Consider the following 18,139-nt stretch of genomic DNA (forward strand, 5'->3'; position numbering starts at 1 on the left):
TATATTTAAACATTTTAAAAGTTGGGGTTTTTTAATTAATTGACATGAAGCAAATAAAAACACAAGTCAAATCAAAGGGCCAGTTCAGTTGGTGTAGCTCCATTGAAGTTGAATTAGGTTTTACACTAGCTGAGGATTTGGCCTCGTATTATATTTACTAGGTGTTCTTAATTACTCTCTTCTCTAAAGTGAGAACAAGGGGAAGCCAATGAAATGGAAGGGCATGTTTATCTCTGAGAAACGGAAATGCTGTTTTTACACAAGCTGTGAATAACCAGTGGAACTCACTGCCGCATTGTATCACCATAGCCAAGAGCTTCATAGGATTCAGAAAGGAAGAGACCTTTGTATGGATAACAAGAACATGCACAGTTACATTAGGCAGAATAAAATGTTATAAGGAATATAAAGCTTCAAGCTTCAGGACATGACAGCCACTAATTGACGAGGATTAGGAGGAACATACCTATATGAACAGGTTGACAGTGACCCATGTGAAATGTGCAGAGACAGGATACAGGATACTGACTAAGGACGGATCACTGATTTGACCTGCTGTGGCAATTCTGATTCCTAAGGAAAACTTAGTTAATAGCATCTCAATAATCACAATTTCACTTCAGTATATTCTACGGGTTTGGAAGATACAGGGCTCGAGCAGGTCCAGAAATCCACCTTCTTTTTTTGGGGATCCACGTTGACATAGTCTGCTCCCATCTTCATGTTCTCATAGTCCCCTCCAGTGCTTGCACTGCGACCGGTAGCTTGGAAGACCAGAGTTGTGTAATCGACCCTTTCTTCTGACCGAGGACACTAGCGTACGACAAACAGAAACCAGACCCGAATTCAGTCTAGTCTTCATAGCCATGATCAGCTCTGGTTCAATCAAAGTGGCATGGCTCACTTTAGGGGGTCCTTCGACCTCTAAGCTCACTACACAAATCCCACCCATGTGTACATTTATCTATAGTCAGACACATTTGCATACCATGGAGAACAACTGCCATTCAAATCTTAGTGATTTCACTTACTATTTTAGTAGGATAATGAAGTGAGTTTGCTTGGGATTTTGCTGCCATGTCAGCAGTTTGATTTTGGGTCAGCAGAAACAGCTGTCAATACTGCAGATGGCACTGAGATCATGAACATTCTCAGTTAGGGTGACCAGACAGTGTCACGGAGTGTGGGGGAGTCCGGCCCTGCACCCCTCTTCCTGGGACCCACAGTGACTCTCGGCCAGCCAGTACAACAGAAGGTTTATTGGACAACAGGAACACAGGTTACAGCAGAGCTTGCAGGCACAGTCAGGACCCCTCCACCGAGTCCTTCTGGGCTTTCAGGGTGCTTGGATCCTAGCTAGGATACCCTGAATTCCGCCCACACAGCCCCAAGCCCCAAACTCCAACTGCTTCCCTCCTGCCACTCCCACTCCCCACACAGACAGTCCCTACTGCATCACATCTCTCCCCCCTTCGAGACTGAACTGAGCGGGGTCACTCTGCCCAGTGACCTGGGGAAGTTCAGGGTCCCCTCTCCGGGACAACGCATCCGCTGTCAGGTTGGCACTTCCCTTCACATGGACCACGTCCATGTCATAGTCCTGCAGGAGCAGGCTCCACCTCAGGAGCTTGGCGTTGGCTCCTTTCATCTGGTGCAGCCAGGTCAGGGGAGAGTGGTCGGTGTACACGGTGAAGTGTCACCCAAAGAGATATGGCTCTAGCTTCTTAAGGGCCCACACCATGGCCAGGCATTCCTTCTCGATGGCCGCGTAGCTTTGTTCCCGGGGTAGCAGCTTCTTACTCAGGTACACGATAGGGTGTCTCTCCCCCTTTTCATCCTCCTGCATTAACACCGCCCCCAGTCCCGTGTCTGAGGCATCGGTGAACACCATAAAGGGTTTGTCAAAATCTGGGTTTGCCAGAACTGGGTCGCTAACCAGAGCCTCCTTCAGCGCCCGGAAAGCCTCCTGGCACTGCTCAGTCCAGATCACCTTGTCTGGCTTCCCCTTTTTGCACAGTTCAGTGATGGGGCCGGCTATGGCACTGAAGTGGGGCACGAACCTTCGATAGTACCCCGCCATCCCAATAAAGGCCTGGACCTGCTTTTTGGTTTGGGGAGCAGGCCAGTCTCTGATCACCTCCACCTTGGCTGGTTCCGGCTTCAGGCAGCCGCTCCCCACCCGATGGCCCAGGTAAGATACTTCAGCCATCCCCACCTTGCACTTCTCAGCCTTTACTGTTAACCCAGCCTTCCGGAGTCGGTCCAGGACTTGTTTAACCTGGGACACGTGGTCCTCCCAGGTCTGGCTGAAGACGCAGATGTCGTCAATATACGCCACGGCAAAACTCTCCATCCCCCTCAGTAGCTGATCCACCAGGCGCTGGAAGGTGGCCGGCGCTCCCTTGAGGCCGAAGGGCAGGGTCAAAAACTCATAGAGCCCCAGAGGGGTGATAAAGGCCGATTTCAGCCTGGCATCTGCGTCCAGCGGCACTTGCCAGTAGCCTTTGGTAAGATCCATAGTGGTGAGGTACCGTGCACCTCCCAGCTTGTCTAGGAGCTCGTCAGGCCTGGGCATAGGGTAGGCATCAGATACGGTGATGGCATTGAGCTTTCGATAGTCCACACAGAACCGGATTGACCCATCCTTCTTGGGAACCAGCACTACTGGCGAGGCCCAAGGGCTGGAAGACGGCTGGATCACCCCCAAAGCCAGCATGTCCCTGACCTCTCTTTCAAGATCCTGGGCAGTTTTACCAGTGACCCGAAAAGGGGAGCATCTTATAGGGGGGTGTGACCCCGTCTCCACCCGGTGGACAGTCAAATTAGTGCGTCCAGGCTGGTTGGAAAACAGCTGTCGGTACAGATGCAGCACCCCTCTGATCTCAGCGTGCTGGCCCGGGGTCAGTTGCTCAGAGAGGGGAATCGCCTCCAGGGGGGAACCAGCTTTTGTCCCAGGGAATAGATCCACTAAGGGGTCATCTCCCTGCCCCTCCCAATGTCCACACACGGCCAACACCACATTCCCCCTGTCATAGTATGGTTTCATCATGTTCACATGGTACACCCGACGGTGATGTGCCCGGTTTGACAGCTCCACCACATAGTTTACCTCATTCAGTTGCTTGATAACCTTGAAGGGCCCTTCCCAGGCGGCCTGGAGTTTGTTTCTCCTCACGGGGATAAGAACCATCACCTGATCCCCGGTGGCGAAGGCACGGGCTCGTGCTGTGCGGTCATACCAGACCTTCTGCCTCCTCTGGGCTCGGGCCAGATTCTCCCTGGCCAGGCCCATGAGCTCGGCCAGTCTTTCCCGGAAGGTCAGGACATACTCCACCACTGACTCTCCCTCGGGAGAGGCCTTCCCCTCCCATTCGTCCCTCATCAGGTCTAGGGGCCCCCTCACCCGCCTTCCATACAACAGTTCGAAAGGTGAAAACCCGGTAGATTCCTGGGGTACCTCCCTGTACGCAAACAGCAGGTGAGGTAAGTACTTGTCCCAATCTTGCGGATGCTGGTTCATAAATGTTTTTAGCATCATCTTCAGCGTCCCGTTGAACCTTTCTACCAGCCCGTTGGATTGGGGGTGATACGCTGAGGCCCAGTTGTGCTGGACCCCACATTTCTGCCATAAGGACCGGAGCAGGGCCGACATGAAGTTGGACCCCTGGTCCGTTAAGACCTCCTTGGGGAACCCCACCCGGCTGAAAATTGTCAGCAGCGCATCTGCCACTGTGTCTGCTTCGATAGAGGACAAGGCCACCGCCTCGGGGTAGCGAGTGGCAAAATCCACCACCACCAGGATGTATTTCTTCCCTGACCGGGTCATCTTGCTGAGAGGTCCCAGTATGTCCATGGCCACCTTCTGGAAAGGTTCTTCTATGATGGGTAAAGGCCTCAAAGCCGCTTTCCCCTTGTCCCGGGCCTTCCCCACCCTCTGGCAGGGGTCACAGGATTGGCAGTACTGTCGGACATGGGTAAAGACCCCAGGCCAGTAAAAGTTCTGTAGCAGCCTCTGCCTGGTGCGCCGGATTCCCTGGTGCCCTGCGAGAGGGATGTCATGGGCCAGGTACAACAGCTTGTGACGGAACTTCTGGGGAACCACCAGCTGCCTCCTGATCCCCCATGACTCTACTTCCCCTGGGGGAGCCCATTCTCGGTACAGGAACCCCTTCTCCCACAGGAACCTCTCTTTGCAACCTCTCCTCATGGTCTGTACCGCACTAAGGTCAGCCCGGTCCCTGTGCTTCCGCAAGGAGGGATCTTTCTGCAACTCGGCCTGGAACTCAGCAGCTGGGACAGGAATGGGGACCGGCTCTCTCTTGCTGGCTGGGTCTGAGGCCGCAGCCTCTCTGCACCGTGCCCCTGGGCGTTCCCCGCTCCCTGAGTTAGGGTCCTGCACCTCAGGTCGAGTACCTTCCCCGTTTTCGGGGTGCAGTGCCATTTGCCGACTCTGACTACGAGTCACGACCAGGGCACTCTGGGTGTTACTAGGCCAGTCCTCAAGGTCCCCTCCCATTAACACGTCAGTGGGCAAATATTGGTGTACCCCCACATCTTTGGGGCCCTCCTTGGCCCCCCATTTCAGGTGTACCCTTGCCACGGGTACCTTGAATGGGGTCCCGCCCACGCCCATCAGGGTCAGGTAGGTGTCGGGCACCATCCGATCTGAGGCCACCACCTCGGGCCGGGCCAGCGTCACCTCTGCGCCCGTGTCCCAGTACCCAGTGACCTTCCTCCCATCCACTTCCAGGGAAACAATGCACTCTTTCCGGAGGGGCAGCCCCGCGCCCACCCGGTAAACCAAAAACCCGGAACCGGGAGCATCCATAGGTGGTATGTTGCCAACCCCCCTTTCCTGGGAATGTAGCCCCTCCTCCGATTGGGTTTTTACCCAGTCCACCCTCTGCGGGTTGGGTCTGCTTGGTCTGTCCCTGAGCTTGGGGCACTGGGCCCGTATGTGACCTCGTTGGCCACAGCGATAGCAGCCCATATCTCGTGGGTCCCCTTGAGTGGGTCGGAGGGACCTGCCGCTGGATGTTCCCCTTTTGGGGGGGTTCTCCATAGGCCCCCTTTGGGAGGTCCCATGTTGACTCTCTCTCGGCGTTGAGGCAGGCCTGCTCCTTCGAGACTCCTCCCTGCCATCCCCTGCCCGACTGTCCACAAATTGGTCGGCCAGCTGGCCTGCATGCTGCGGGTTCTCCGGCTTCTGGTCCATCAACCACAGCCTCAGGTCGGACGGGCACTGCTCGTACAGGTGCTCCAGTATGAATAGGTCAAGCAGGTCCTCTTTAGTTTGGGCCCCAGCTGTCCACTTGCGGGCATACCCCTGCGCCCGGTTGACCAGTTGTAGGTATGTGACCTCACGGGTTTTACGCTGGCTCCGGAACTTTTTCCGGTACATCTCAGGAGTCAGCCCAAACTCGTGGAGCAGGGCCTGTTTGAACAGTTCATAGTCCCCTGCCTCCGCCCCTTTCAGTCGGCTGTACACCTCCACGGCTGTGGAGTCCAGTAAGGGGGTGAGAACTGCAATCCTGTCTGCAGGGTCAACCCTGTGCAGCTCGCAGGCATTCTCAAAGGCCGTCAGGAAGGTATCTATGTCCTCCCCCTCCTTACGCCGGGGCAGCAAGTGCTTATCAAAGCTCTTTGTAGGCTTGGGTCCCCCCTCACTCACCGCAGCTGGAGCCTCACTGCTCCTCAGCCGGGCCAGGTCCAGCTCATGTTTACGCTGTTTCTCCTTCTCCTCCCACTCACGCTGGCGCTGGTTCTCCTCATGTTTACGCTGGTTCTCCTCATGTTCACGCTGTTTCGCCTTCTCCTCCAGCTCTCGCCTCTTTAACTCGAGCTCCTCCCGTCTCAGCTCCCTTTCATATTCCAGCCGCATCCGCTCCACGGATGCCGAGTGTTGCCGGGAGGATCCCCTGCTGGGGGGTGGGCTTCGCCGGGCAGATCCCCTGCTGGCCGGGGGTGTCACGGTGCCCTCGGTATACACTGGGCTCCTCCCCGCCCTTCCTCTACGCCTAGGAAGGGGGGGTCTTGGGAAGCCCTTGTTTGCCGGCTGACCACTCCCAGCAGGGACAGTCACTGGTGCCTGCGCTGCATCTGCCCGGCTGCTTCCCTCAGAGACAGGGCTCCGTTCATTCATGCGGTCTCCCTGCTCCAGCTGTGCAATCAGCTGGTCCTTGCTGAGCCTCCCTGGGTGCAGCCCCCTCTGCTTGCACAGCTCCACCAGGTCACACTTGCGCCGCTTGGCATACATCTTCCTGCTGACCACTCACAGGCCGGGGTGCTCACCGCTCCCCACGGTTTCCAGGGGGACCCCTAGTGCACCAGCCCTTCTTGAGGTCACCACCTCTCTGCCAGGGTCGAGCTTCAGACTCCTCCGCCCCTGGGACCGCTCGCTGCAATCCCCCGGGGGACCCTGTTACTGCAAAGTCCTTCTCACTGGGCACACACTCCCAGGGGTTAACCACCCCTTCGTTTTACTGCTCCCCAGTCACTTACTGCAGGAAGCGCCATCCACGGGGTGCAGTATATCCCACCGCTGCCACCAGTTGTCACGGAGTGTGGGGGAGTCCGGCCCTGCACCCCTCTTCCTGGGACCCACAGTGACTCTCGGCCAGCCAGTACAACAGAAGGTTTATTGGACAACAGGAACACAGGTTACAGCAGAGCTTGCAGGCACAGTCAGGACCCCTCCACCGAGTCCTTCTGGGCTTTCAGGGTGCTTGGATCCTAGCTAGGATACCCTGAATTCCGCCCACACAGCCCCAAGCCCCAAACTCCAACTGCTTCCCTCCTGCCACTCCCACTCCCCACACAGACAGTCCCTACTGCATCACAGACAGCAAGTGTGAAAAATCGGAACAGGAAGTGTGGGGGGGGGGGTAATAGAAGCCTGTATAAGAAAAAGACCCAAAAATCGGGACTGTCCCTATAAAATCGGGACATCTGGTCACCCTAGTGTTGCTTTTCAGTGTTTTTCACACACACACACACACACACACACACACACACACACACACACACACACACACACACACACACACTCTCTCTCTCTCTCTCTCTCTCTCTCTCTCTCCCACTCCCTCTCCCCCTCTTTCCCTCCCTCTCTCCCTCCCAGCCCCCTTCCTTTCCCCCCTCATCACACATACACAATATTCTGGAGTTCTGGATCTGAGTAGCCCTAAAATTCAGGCACTATGCATGCTCTTGTTGGCACCCTCCCCACCCCAGCACCTCAGTCCTCCCCTGCTCGTTTCTCATGTTTCCTCCCCTGACCAGGAAGTACCCTGCAGAAAGCACCACCATCTGAGAGCCAGTGTTCTAAAGTGTAAACCTGGGGAGGACATCATCAATCAGTGGACCAGGAAAAATTGCATGTGTGTCATCTAATCTGGCCAGCTATACCCTCTGCAATAGTCCCACTCCATTTTATCTCTCTTCTCTTTAAGTCCTGATGCCCACACCTTTCTCTTGGCAGTCTGCTGAATGGTGCCAAAGCTGGGAGTTAGGCTGAAGTCCTGTGGGGTAGGGATTGTCTCTTACAATAGGTCAGATTTCCATGAGAGTTCAGCTCCTATTTGTGCACCAAATAAGTGGGGAGATTTTCAGGGGAGCTCATCATGCTGGGTGCTGCTGAGCTCTTGGGAAATCTAGTCTCAAGTGTCTGGACAGCAGCATCTAATAAAATGGGGCCTAGACCTGGTTCAGGGTATACATTATGTCTACATTAAAAGAATAAATAATATGAATAAATAAATAAGCATGAGGCTGGTGCAATTCCATTACCTGGCAAGTGGAAGGGCTGCTGTCTGAGCTCTCGGAGCTGTCTGAGGAAGTGCCACTGTCACCTTTAAAAAAGAAAAAAGTAAACATTTGTACCTTGAATAACTATAACTTAGGAAATGGGCAGGGAGAAGAGCTGAATGGGAAAGGGAGTTAGCAGTAGATAGAGGCTCTCTCTCTCTCTCTCTCTCTCTCATATGGTGTTTGTCTATGCACACGGCACTATTTCTCAAACAATAATGCACAATTCCATTTTCTTCTCTCTTAGGGGTTCCAGTCATGAGTCCAAAATGGGGCCCAATCCTGCTATCTTAATTTCTTGGCAAAGCTCCCATTAACTTCCGGGGAGGGAAGGGCTGGGCCATTTAATTGTTAGGATGTGAGTCTCACTTACACTAATGCCTCTTTACACCACCCTGTCCCTGTAAAGGGGCCTTAAAAGGGGCATATGACCCCTTTATATAGCGTCATAGATTCTAAGGTCAGAAGGGGCCGCCTGCATAACACCGGCCATGGAGCTTCCTCCAAGTCATTCCTAGAAAAACATCCAATCTTGATTTAGCACTTGTCAGGGATGGAGAATCCACCATGACCCCTGGGAAATTGTCCCAAGAGTTAATCCCTCTGACCATTAAACATTTACATCTCATTTCCAGTTTGAACGTGGCTGGCTTCGGCTTCCAGCTATCAGATCATGTTATATCTTTCTCTGCTAGACTCAAGATCCCGTTAGTAAAATATTTGTTCTCCACAGAGATACTTATAGACTGTAATAAAAACAACAGCTTAAGCTTCTCTTTGTGACGCTAAATAGATTGTGCACTTGGAGTGCACAGAGATACTTATAGACTGTAATCAAACCACAGCTTAAGCTTCTCTTTGTGACGCTAAATAGATTGTGCACTTGGAGTCTACCACTAGAAGGCAGGTTTTCCAAACCTTTAATCATTCTCATGGCTCTTCTCTGAACTCTTTCCAATTTCTCAACATTCTTCTTGAATTGTGGACACCAGAAAGGGATACAGTATCCCAGCAGTGGTCACACCAGGGCCAAATACAGCCATAAAATAAGCTCTCTACTCATACTCAAGATTTCCAAGTTTATGCATCCCAGGATCACATTAGCTCTTTTGACTGCAGCATCCAAATGGGAATTCATGTTCCACTGACTATCTACCAGAACCTCCAAATGATTTTCACAGTTACTGCTTCCCAGGATAGAGTCCCCCATCCTTATGCTGCCAGATGGGGTGTAAAGGGGCCTTTAGGCTTGTCTACACATGGAGCTATTCCTGATTAACTCCATATGTGGGTGTCTTGTTCCTGTTTAAATTAACCATATGGCTTAAGGAAGTCCCTGAATAACTCCATGCATAGACAAGCCCTTAACAGAAATGAGAACCAGGCCCTTAATATATTCCAACTCTGCAGCATTGTGGTTGATTTTAAATTGGCAATTTGAAATTTTGCTTTTCATGCTGATGAATGCCCACTCCCAATATGTGCAGTGAAACTCCACCCCCCCAGCCCTGCAGCCTGACACATGGCATTACTGTACATTAGCAATATTGATCAGGGAATTCAAATGTTAAGTGTGTTAGTGGCGCCCGATGATCATATTCTCTAGTATAAAAATGTAAAACATGAAGAGTGCTGGCGTCACAGGCCCTTATCTGCCTGTCTGGAGGACTGAATGGAGAAGAACTCATCTGGCAAATGGAATGGGGAGGGAGGAGGTGATGTGAATTGCTAATGCATATAGATCACTTGTACAGGTCCTTCATTCCCCATCCTAAAGCTAGGTTGTGTTTGCTTCTGCCCACTTCTACTGCTAACATATAAAGAGAGGCTCATCCCTTCCAGTGAATCAGGCTGACAGTGAAGTATTTTCATAGCTAGTTAAAGAAGAAATTATTGTGTAATGAATAAACTGTCCCCCCCCCTTCTCAAACACAGAAATATGAATGCAGGACCCACACCTTATGTCACTCATCATTTGCAAAAAGAGTGCAAAAAACATGTAACACACTACCATAGCAGAGGAGTAACGTTAGACTCCCTTAGCATGGGTGTAAGTGTCAACGTAAGGTGAAACGCAGCGGTGAATCTGGCCGTGTTTCCAAACACCTGTCTGCAGGAACAAGTACCTGAGGTCAGATATTCAGCCGGCTTCAACTGGTCTTGGGCCACTGAAGTCAATGAAGCGATGCCAATTTACAACCACTGAAGAGCTGGTGCAAGCACAGATTTGAAGATTGCAGGCTGCACCCACTGAGCCAAGACTTGATTATTTGTCCCCAAAGATGCAATCTTACCCCGGATGCATGGCCTTTTCAAAACCTCATTCGCTGCCTGGCAAGTGTTGGGTTGTTCTGGTTTTGTAGAAGGGCTGCTGGTGCTCACCTGACTGCTACAGGAATGATTGTCTGAAACGGAAAGTCAGATTTGCTCATTACTTCTGCTACTGTAGGGGAAAACATGACAAGGGCCATCACTTCAGGGCATGAGCTGATCACTAGGCAGGGACAATAAAAAAAATCCCTCCTGCTATAGTATAAGGATGCACAAGGGCTAGGCTATTTGTGGTTATCTTGTCTGTTGTCATTTCTGTGCCTCCCACTGGAGCACACAGTACAGGGCATTACAGGAGATGGTGCACTGAACTACAAGCAAAACTGGTCCCTCCTAGAAGTGCCCAGTGCTTCACAAATATGAAAAAATGACAGTATTGGCTCAAGAAAGTTCCCCTCCCACACACACACGTACAGCAGCTATTCCAGTCCTGTGCTCCCCACATCCAGATCCGCCAGTGCCCCTCAATCCACATCCCAGCATCCTCTGTTATTCCATTCCTGGGATTTTCACACACAGATCCACCACTGCATTACAACCCAGTCCTAGAACATCTCATGTCAATCCTGCAAGGGCCTCTCCTGAGCAGACGTAATCATTTAAATCACACAACATAAGAGTCAGAGTGGGCTAGTTTATTTTTGAGGAGAACAAATGAGTGAGAAATTACTGAAACTATCAAACTGTGATCTAAAGCAGATTTAGACTCAGATATCTTGTGGTGAAAGGTTCACTGCACCTCTGAACCTCCATCTGTACAAATCCAAGATCAGATTAAGCAATAGGGCTGATTGTTTTTGATGCTGATTTTGATGAAATTTCCCACATTCCAACAGGGAGATTTGAAATAAAAAATGTTTCAAATCAACTTTTGGAAATGCAGTGGCATTTTTTGTTTTAAAATATCTATTCAAAAGAAAAAAATTGTTTTGAAACAAAAACAATAAAACATCAATCTACTGATTTATTTCATTTTGATCCAGAGTGTCAGAATTGTCCATTTCAACATTTCTGATGCAAAACTTTTTGGAGTTTTTCATGTCACAATTTGTGTAAAAATATTTTTGACTTTTCATTCTGATTGGGAACAGAAAATAATTGTGAAGTGTTGACATTTCCCGTGAAAGGACAAATGTTCAAATTGCTGTAGTTATAGACTAGTATAGACTATTTCATGTGTAACGTTCTGTCAGACAACTGACATTAAGGGCCAAATTCTGCTTGTCTCACTCATGCAAGTTGTCCCATCGACCTGAGTGGGTCTACTCGTGTGAGTAAGGCTGGCAGGATTTCAGCTTACTTAGTGTGCATGTGATGACAACACAGGGTACCTCTACATAGCAGCTGGGAGAATTCTTAGCTTGGGCAGCCATGCACACAATAGCTCTGATTGTGTTAGTACCCAAGAGCTTGTCTACACCAAGCAGCTTTAAGCGACAAGGCTGTGTCAACACAGCCTTGTCGCTAAAAGTCAACCTGTGTAAATGCTCTTTTTCGGTATTTCACTGGCACATTTGCTGACAAAATACTTCCAGCCCCGCGAGCAGCATTAGCTTTGTCAGCAGGACAAAGCCGCGTTCACACTGCCACTTGCGTCTGCAAAATGTTTGCCTTTTGCCGGGGGGGGGGAGGGAGGAGGAGGGAGGCTGGGGCTTTTTAAAGTACTTTTTTAAGTTTTGTCAACAACTTCGCAGTGTAGACAAGCCCTAAATCTAGCAGAGTGGCCTCAGCAGCATGGGTGGCAACTCAAGTTAGCAGCCCAGGTACATACCCAGGCGATCGGGCGGGACTGTACTTGGTGTCTAGCCTGACTCAGTACTGCCATAGCCACGCTGCTATTTTTAGGTGCTAGCCCAAGCAGAGCTAGAGTGAGACGTCTCCCGAGTTGGAAATCCCACCTTCCCTGCTGCAGTGTAGACATACCCATAGTGTCCTGTTGTAATGTTGTTGTGCCGCAGCAAAACCACCCAAACACCGATTCTTGCCTTTTACTCCCAAATATATCACTTGTGTGGGCCCCGCCTGTCCTGCATTCCACACACACCGGGCCAGAACCTCAGCTCATGTAAATCAAAGTAGGTCCTTTGCCTTCAGTGCATGACATCAGCGGCCCTACGATTTACACCTGCTAAGCAGCTGATCCATCTGTTTGTCAAAGCCCATTGGAACTTGTTTAAAAAGGACCCCATTTCATTCTCCTCCCCCATCTCCTGGAGTGCTTGGCATTTCATAACCAGGACAAGCCGTCGCAATTCACCAGTTTGTGACCCTTAACAAACCAAAGAGTTACTTTTTGTTGGCTCTTGGGCCAAATTCATCCCGTTCACTAAAATGGATTCACACCAGGGATGAATGGGGGCACATTATAAATGAAACCAATAAGAGATGAAATTACCTATTTTCCTGCTGAGCTTGATGTAAAGCACTAGTAGGAGAAGAACATAGAAGATAGAGGTCATGCCTGAGATGAGACTGTTTATCCACCAATAAAAACACATGCTAAGGAGAGAAAACAATCAGGTTATGTTAGATCTTTCGAGTGCTGATGGGCTGACATAGTTTCAGATAGTACGTCATTTTTAAGGTAATTTTCCAAAGACTTTGGCAAAGATTTTCAACAGTGGCCAGTAGTTTGAGGTTGCCAAGCTTTTGGGTGTCCAATTCGAGATAAACTAAATCTGATTTTGGGTGCTCTGCACTTTCTGAAAAAAATCAGGCCCCTCTAAGGAATCTCAAGTTGAAAGGCACCCAAATAAGACAGTGATGAGCATGGCATAAGAATCTATATAGAATAGGATAGAAATTGGGCTCCTAAAAATGGAGACACCCCAAAATAACTAGTCACTTTTGAAAATCTTGGCCTAACTGACTATCAGACCTGGTTGTCCAGCAAGAATATATTGTTGCCCCAGTGACAGCCAAAATGAGATTTTAAAAATAAGCAGAGAGGAATCCAAACCCCTTGGAGCCCATTTCTAGTTCTACAGATCGGGTTACAGGGGAGAAGATCAACCACCCAACTCCATGGGCAATTGATCATCAACTCCCTTTCATAGCAGGTTTCTCCCTCTAATAAGCAGCACTAATGGCCACTGCTCCATATCGCAGTTGGGAGCACCAAAAGGAAGAACTGTTTTATGCAGAGCTTACCTGAGACTAATCCTCCCAGCAGAGAGTCTTCACAGGCACGAAAAATGCTGAACAAGTTGCTGAGGGTTTCTAAGGAGAAAGAGACAGGACAAGGCTATCTAGATCTAGGGACCTAATAGCAAAGAAGCAGCAGTGTCTTCAGGGCCAGATGAACGCACAAAGGAACATGTCCGGGTCCCCCAGGCTCCGATAAAACAACAATAATAATACTGTGCATGTCTATATCGCATAAAAGTGGGGAAACTCAGGAACAGGGAGGCTGAGCAATTTGCCCAGAGCAACACAAGGACTCAGTGACTGAGCCAGGAATGGAATCCAGAATGCCTGACTCCCAGTCCCATGCGCTGACCACTAGACAAAGCTCCCTCCTCTGCAGCTTGGGCTGTCTATTGCACTCCTCTTGGCTTTCATTCCCCTGGAGCTGCCCTGAACCACAGAGGTTAAAACCATGCAATACCTTACGGGATGCCCTACATCCTGCCCCCATAAATCAGCTACCAATACGTGGATCAATTAATGCTAACTGTGGCACTGCGCTGTACTGGGCAAATAGCAGCTTCCATAAGTCTTCCTTACCATCCACTGAACCTTATGTGGACTTGGTGATGCTTCACAGCCAGCTGCAATAAGGGGACAGAACTGATGGAGAAAAAATGTAATAGTCTAAGCAGAGTGATGCAACAAAGAAAAGAAACCGAGGCTGCGCTAACATAAACAGAGAGGCAAAGGGATTTAAAAAAAAATAGCAATGGAATGGACTGTGTGCTGCAAATGAGGGAAGAAGTAGGGTTAGGAGGAGACATTATCATCATTAAGACAGACCCCAGCCAGCTCCATTGACTTTGATGCCGATTTTCACTAACCAAGGATCTGGCCCATTAGGTTTCTACAGGGGCATCTGCCTGGTAGGACTTTTCCAAAGCTGCAAAAATTAGGTGTGGGAAAACAAATAAAGGGCCTTCCTCTTATTTCTAATTCATGGTCTATCTTTTATGAAGTGTTGCTCCTAGGCCTTTCTAACAAATTCTCCAGTCTGTGACAAACTCATTGAAACTCACCAGGTTGCCCTGGAGTAACCAAGGGGAGAATACAACTCCCTTTGGCTTGTAGGGGAGGTTTTCCATTGACTTCAGCGGGAGCAGGAGCAAGACCTGTGAGGGGAATCTGGTTGTAGGCATGATAGTAATCCAGATACGCATTGCACCTGTTTTGCATTGTAATGGCCCCTCCTGTTGTTTGTACATGCAGTTATTTCCCATATGCTCTGCCTTACCCCAATTTACTTTATATGTATCGCCATAATAAAAATGTTTTAGAGGGAAAAACAAAGTGCTACTTTATCAGACAGGCCTGCAGCGACAGGTGCTTAATAAAAACTTGTCACAGTCACAGATAATACAGAACTGTAAATAAGAATGTTATTTCCCCGTCCCCCAGCGTCTACCTCCATTAGACAGCCACTGTCTCACATTCTCCCCAGGATAGCTGACTCAGGAGCAGGATTAGGTTTCGATAAAGGATTCTCTACATAGTATATAATAAGAGGTTCATAAAAAGGACTCGACACCAATGAGAAAACTACTTCTTATCCAATTATAACATTTGGCTAGATGACACATTTTTAATGCAAAGCTCTGTTGACTGCAAAGTGTGGTCCTGCTGCATGACAGACTCTTCTTACTTCAGCGGTACTTCTGATTGCAAAGAACATCAGAATCATTCTGAAGAGTATGTTTCTCTATGGGTCCTAAAGGTGCAGAGCAGCAACAATTTCTATTGACTTCAGTGGGAATAAAATTGCACTATCAGGATTCAGCATATCTCAGTGCTTGGTCCAAATAGGGGTAGGCAACCTATGGCGTGTGTACTAAAGGTGGCATGCGAGCTGATTTTCAGTGGCACTCATGCTGCCCGGGTCCTGGCCACCAGTCCGGGGGGCCTCTGCATTTTAATTTAATTTTAAATTAAGCTTCTTAAACATTTAAAAACCCTTATTTACTTTACATACAACAATAGTTTAGTTATATATTATAGATTTATAGGAAGAGAACTTCTAAAAACGTTAAAATGTATTACCGGCACGCAAAACCTTAAATTAGAGTGAATAAATGAAGACATGGCACATCACTTCTGAAAGGCTGCTGACCCATGGTCCAAATGGTGCAAGTCGGGCCCAAAGTTATTCAGTAACAAATAATAATACCTAGCTCTTAGATAGTGCTTTGCACCCAAAGATCTCAAAGTAAGGGTACTGTAGCCTCAAACATGCAGATTGTTAGTTGCAAAACCAGAGCTCCATTAAGGATCCTCTACTCACATGAATAGTCTGTACTCATATAAGCAGCCCCACTGACTTTGGTAGGTCAATTATGCGACTAAGGCCCATAATTAGCCATTGCTAATGAGAGAGAGCAAATATTCATTTGCTAATTTTCAGCTGCACAATGTGATAATAAACCAAGTGAGCTATTCTCCGGATGAGGCATGAGAGAATTTGCAGAGTATTATGCAAATTTGGGTTATTTTAAAAAATGGCGTATTTGGCTTTCTTTGCCAGGGGTTGGGACTTCCACAGAATGCTCCTGCACTGATACAGTGCCATGTGCCACTGGGGTATTCTTTGGGTATGTCTATACCGTCTCCAACAGCGAGCCTCCCAGCCTGGCTCAACAGTTTCGAGCTAGGGGGGTTTCATGCCAGCGTTCTAAAAACAGCTATGTAGACAGCACTTTGAAGATGCAGCTCAGGCTGGAGCTTGGGCTCTGAAGCCCACCCCACCCCAGGCTTCAGAGCCTGAGCCACAACTTCAAAGCGCTGTTTATATAGTGATTTTTAGCATGCTAGTGTGAGCCCTACTAACCTAAATCTGTCCACTCAGGCTGGGAGGCCCCAGATCAGGAAAACACTTTGTCTCCAATGAGTGCTCCCTGAAGACGGATGCTTTACCGAATTGGGGCCTTTGAGCCAAGATGTAACTGACTGTTTTCCATGAGTTTTACCAAAAGACGACAACACTCTCCAGAGCTCTGTGATCCCAGAGGGTGTGGGAAATCATTAGGGTGTCTCAGCCACCTCTGTTAATCATTCCCTGAAAAACAGGGACATTTTGTGGGGTCTTCCTGGTGTATATGTTACAAAGCCCTGTTCCACAAGGTTTGCTTCGGTGAGTTTTATTGACTTTAACCTACAACTGGAAACCCTAATCGTTCTACTCTGCATAAACTTCACTGGCCACGTTTTAATAGTTAAAATAGCGATTACCTGAGTGAGGCAGGGACACAACTCCGTGTGTGTGTGTGTGTGTGCGTGTGTGTGCACTGCCCTTCTAAATGGGGCCCTGATCCTTGATTGGAACTTCTGAGCACTACTGCAATCCAATAACTCATCACAATTAGTACATAAATTAAATAAATTAATAAATAATAACAATAGTAAACCTAAAATTTGTTTTTCATACTTTTATCCTTTTTTTCAAATGCCCAAAAAGCATCTGAAAAATACAATTAAAAAAAAGATGAAGTAACAAATAAAAGCCACAAACCACAAGTGCCGAAAGTTAGGCTCCTAAACCCATCTAAAGTTAAGCACCTAAATAAAGGAGGTTGGATTTTCAATGTGCTGAGCACCAGCAGCTTCCAATGGGATTTGTGGGCACTTAGTGGAAAAAAAATTACACCTCTTTTATTTAAAGCCTACACGTGGACTTAACAGCCAAACGTTAGGTACTAAGACACAGACCCTCAAAGGTATTTAGGCACCTAACTCCCACTGAATTCAGTGGGGGTTAGGTGCCTAAATATCTTTGAGGATTTGGACTCAGGTCCTGATTCAACAAAGCCCTTAGGCACTTTTGAAAATCCTAGTGTAAGCTAATTATGTGCCCAAATTCCATAGCAAATTAATGGGAATTGGGCACCCACTTCCCTTATACTCCTTTGAACATCCCAGAATTAAACATGTGCTTAACTTGAAGTTAATGCTTATATCCCATTCAAGTTAGTGGGACTTAAGCACACGGATAAAATTAAACATCCGCTCTGCTGCACTGGGGCCCTCAGCTTGAAACTTTTGGCCATAATATCTGAGAGAATTCAATTTATAACTAAGGTTTACAAGCCAGATTTAATTTGCATTGTGTGTTTTCAATTTTGTAAGGGCACATTCAGTTTAGATAAATGCTTTAAAATGATCGAATAACTAAAATGAAAATAAATGCTTATGTATAATTACTAACAACAAACGTCTCCTATACAGAGACAGGTTTTAGATGAGAGGAGCCATAGAAACGAGATAGATAGAGGCTCCGTCTGCACTGCGGATCAGAAAATGATTTTCTATTTTGATCCCAGAACAGAATATCCAAGAGTTGCTCAACAAAACATTTCTCGAGAATCCTATTCAATGTACCTCTGAATTCATCTTCGATATAATTCTACTTACCCGAAGAGTTAGGCAACTACCAGACTAGAAGTCCATTTCTTGCTTTTTTTTCACCTCCCCTATTGAACTGATGCATCCCCCGAAGTATCCTTCTTAGAGGGCTGTCGTTCTTAAATGGTTCATTTCCTATTGCGGTGCAGGAGATGATGCTGAAGCAGATAGCAATCTGAAAAGTGAGTCGGTGTAAAGGAAATTACAAAGAAAGACACAAATCCAAAATTCACTAGCAGGCGACTTCTTTGCGTACATGGTTATAGTTAGATAGAAGAGATTATTTTCAAAATGTATTTAAATATATATTTTAAAGATAAAACCTAATGAGATATTGACTGCAGCTGCGCTTGCTTTGCTCATTATGTTCTTTGCGTCTTCTTCCACCCCCCGCCCTCCTCCCAGCATATTAACACTGAAG

The 18,139-nt window shown here is 48.2% G+C and overlaps 1 protein-coding gene across 1 annotated transcript; it reads right to left on the reverse strand.

The window, feature by feature from the left end:
* Positions 1 to 17,893, reverse strand: RHEX (regulator of hemoglobinization and erythroid cell expansion). The gene is made up of 6 exons (XM_050952301.1): positions 17,728 to 17,893; positions 13,288 to 13,356; positions 12,533 to 12,636; positions 10,101 to 10,211; positions 7,789 to 7,850; positions 1 to 813 (listed from the first exon to the last, which is right to left on the reverse strand). Exons 3-6 carry the CDS (start codon positions 12,633 to 12,635, stop codon positions 607 to 609), a joined length of 483 nt encoding a protein of 160 aa, XP_050808258.1. The 5' UTR covers position 12,636; positions 13,288 to 13,356; positions 17,728 to 17,893; the 3' UTR covers positions 1 to 606.
* Positions 17,894 to 18,139: the final 246 nt, after the last annotated feature.

The sequence above is a fragment of the Gopherus flavomarginatus genome, chromosome 5 (assembly GCF_025201925.1).
Source record: "Gopherus flavomarginatus isolate rGopFla2 chromosome 5, rGopFla2.mat.asm, whole genome shotgun sequence".
Lineage (NCBI taxonomy): Eukaryota > Metazoa > Chordata > Testudines > Testudinidae > Gopherus > Gopherus flavomarginatus.

Excerpts from the sequence above, each read along its gene's own strand:
- RHEX (XM_050952301.1), bottom strand. The coding sequence starts at position 12,635 with ATGTGTTTTTATTGGTGGATAAACAGTCTCATCTCAGGCATGACCTCT. Across the intron at positions 10,212-12,532 it reads CAAGCTCAGCAGGAAAATAG|ACAATCATTCCTGTAGCAGT; the intron begins GTAATTTCATCT and ends TTTCCGTTTCAG. Across the intron at positions 7,851-10,100 it reads GAAAAGGCCATGCATCCGGG|GTGACAGTGGCACTTCCTCA; the intron begins GTAAGATTGCAT and ends TCTTTTTTAAAG.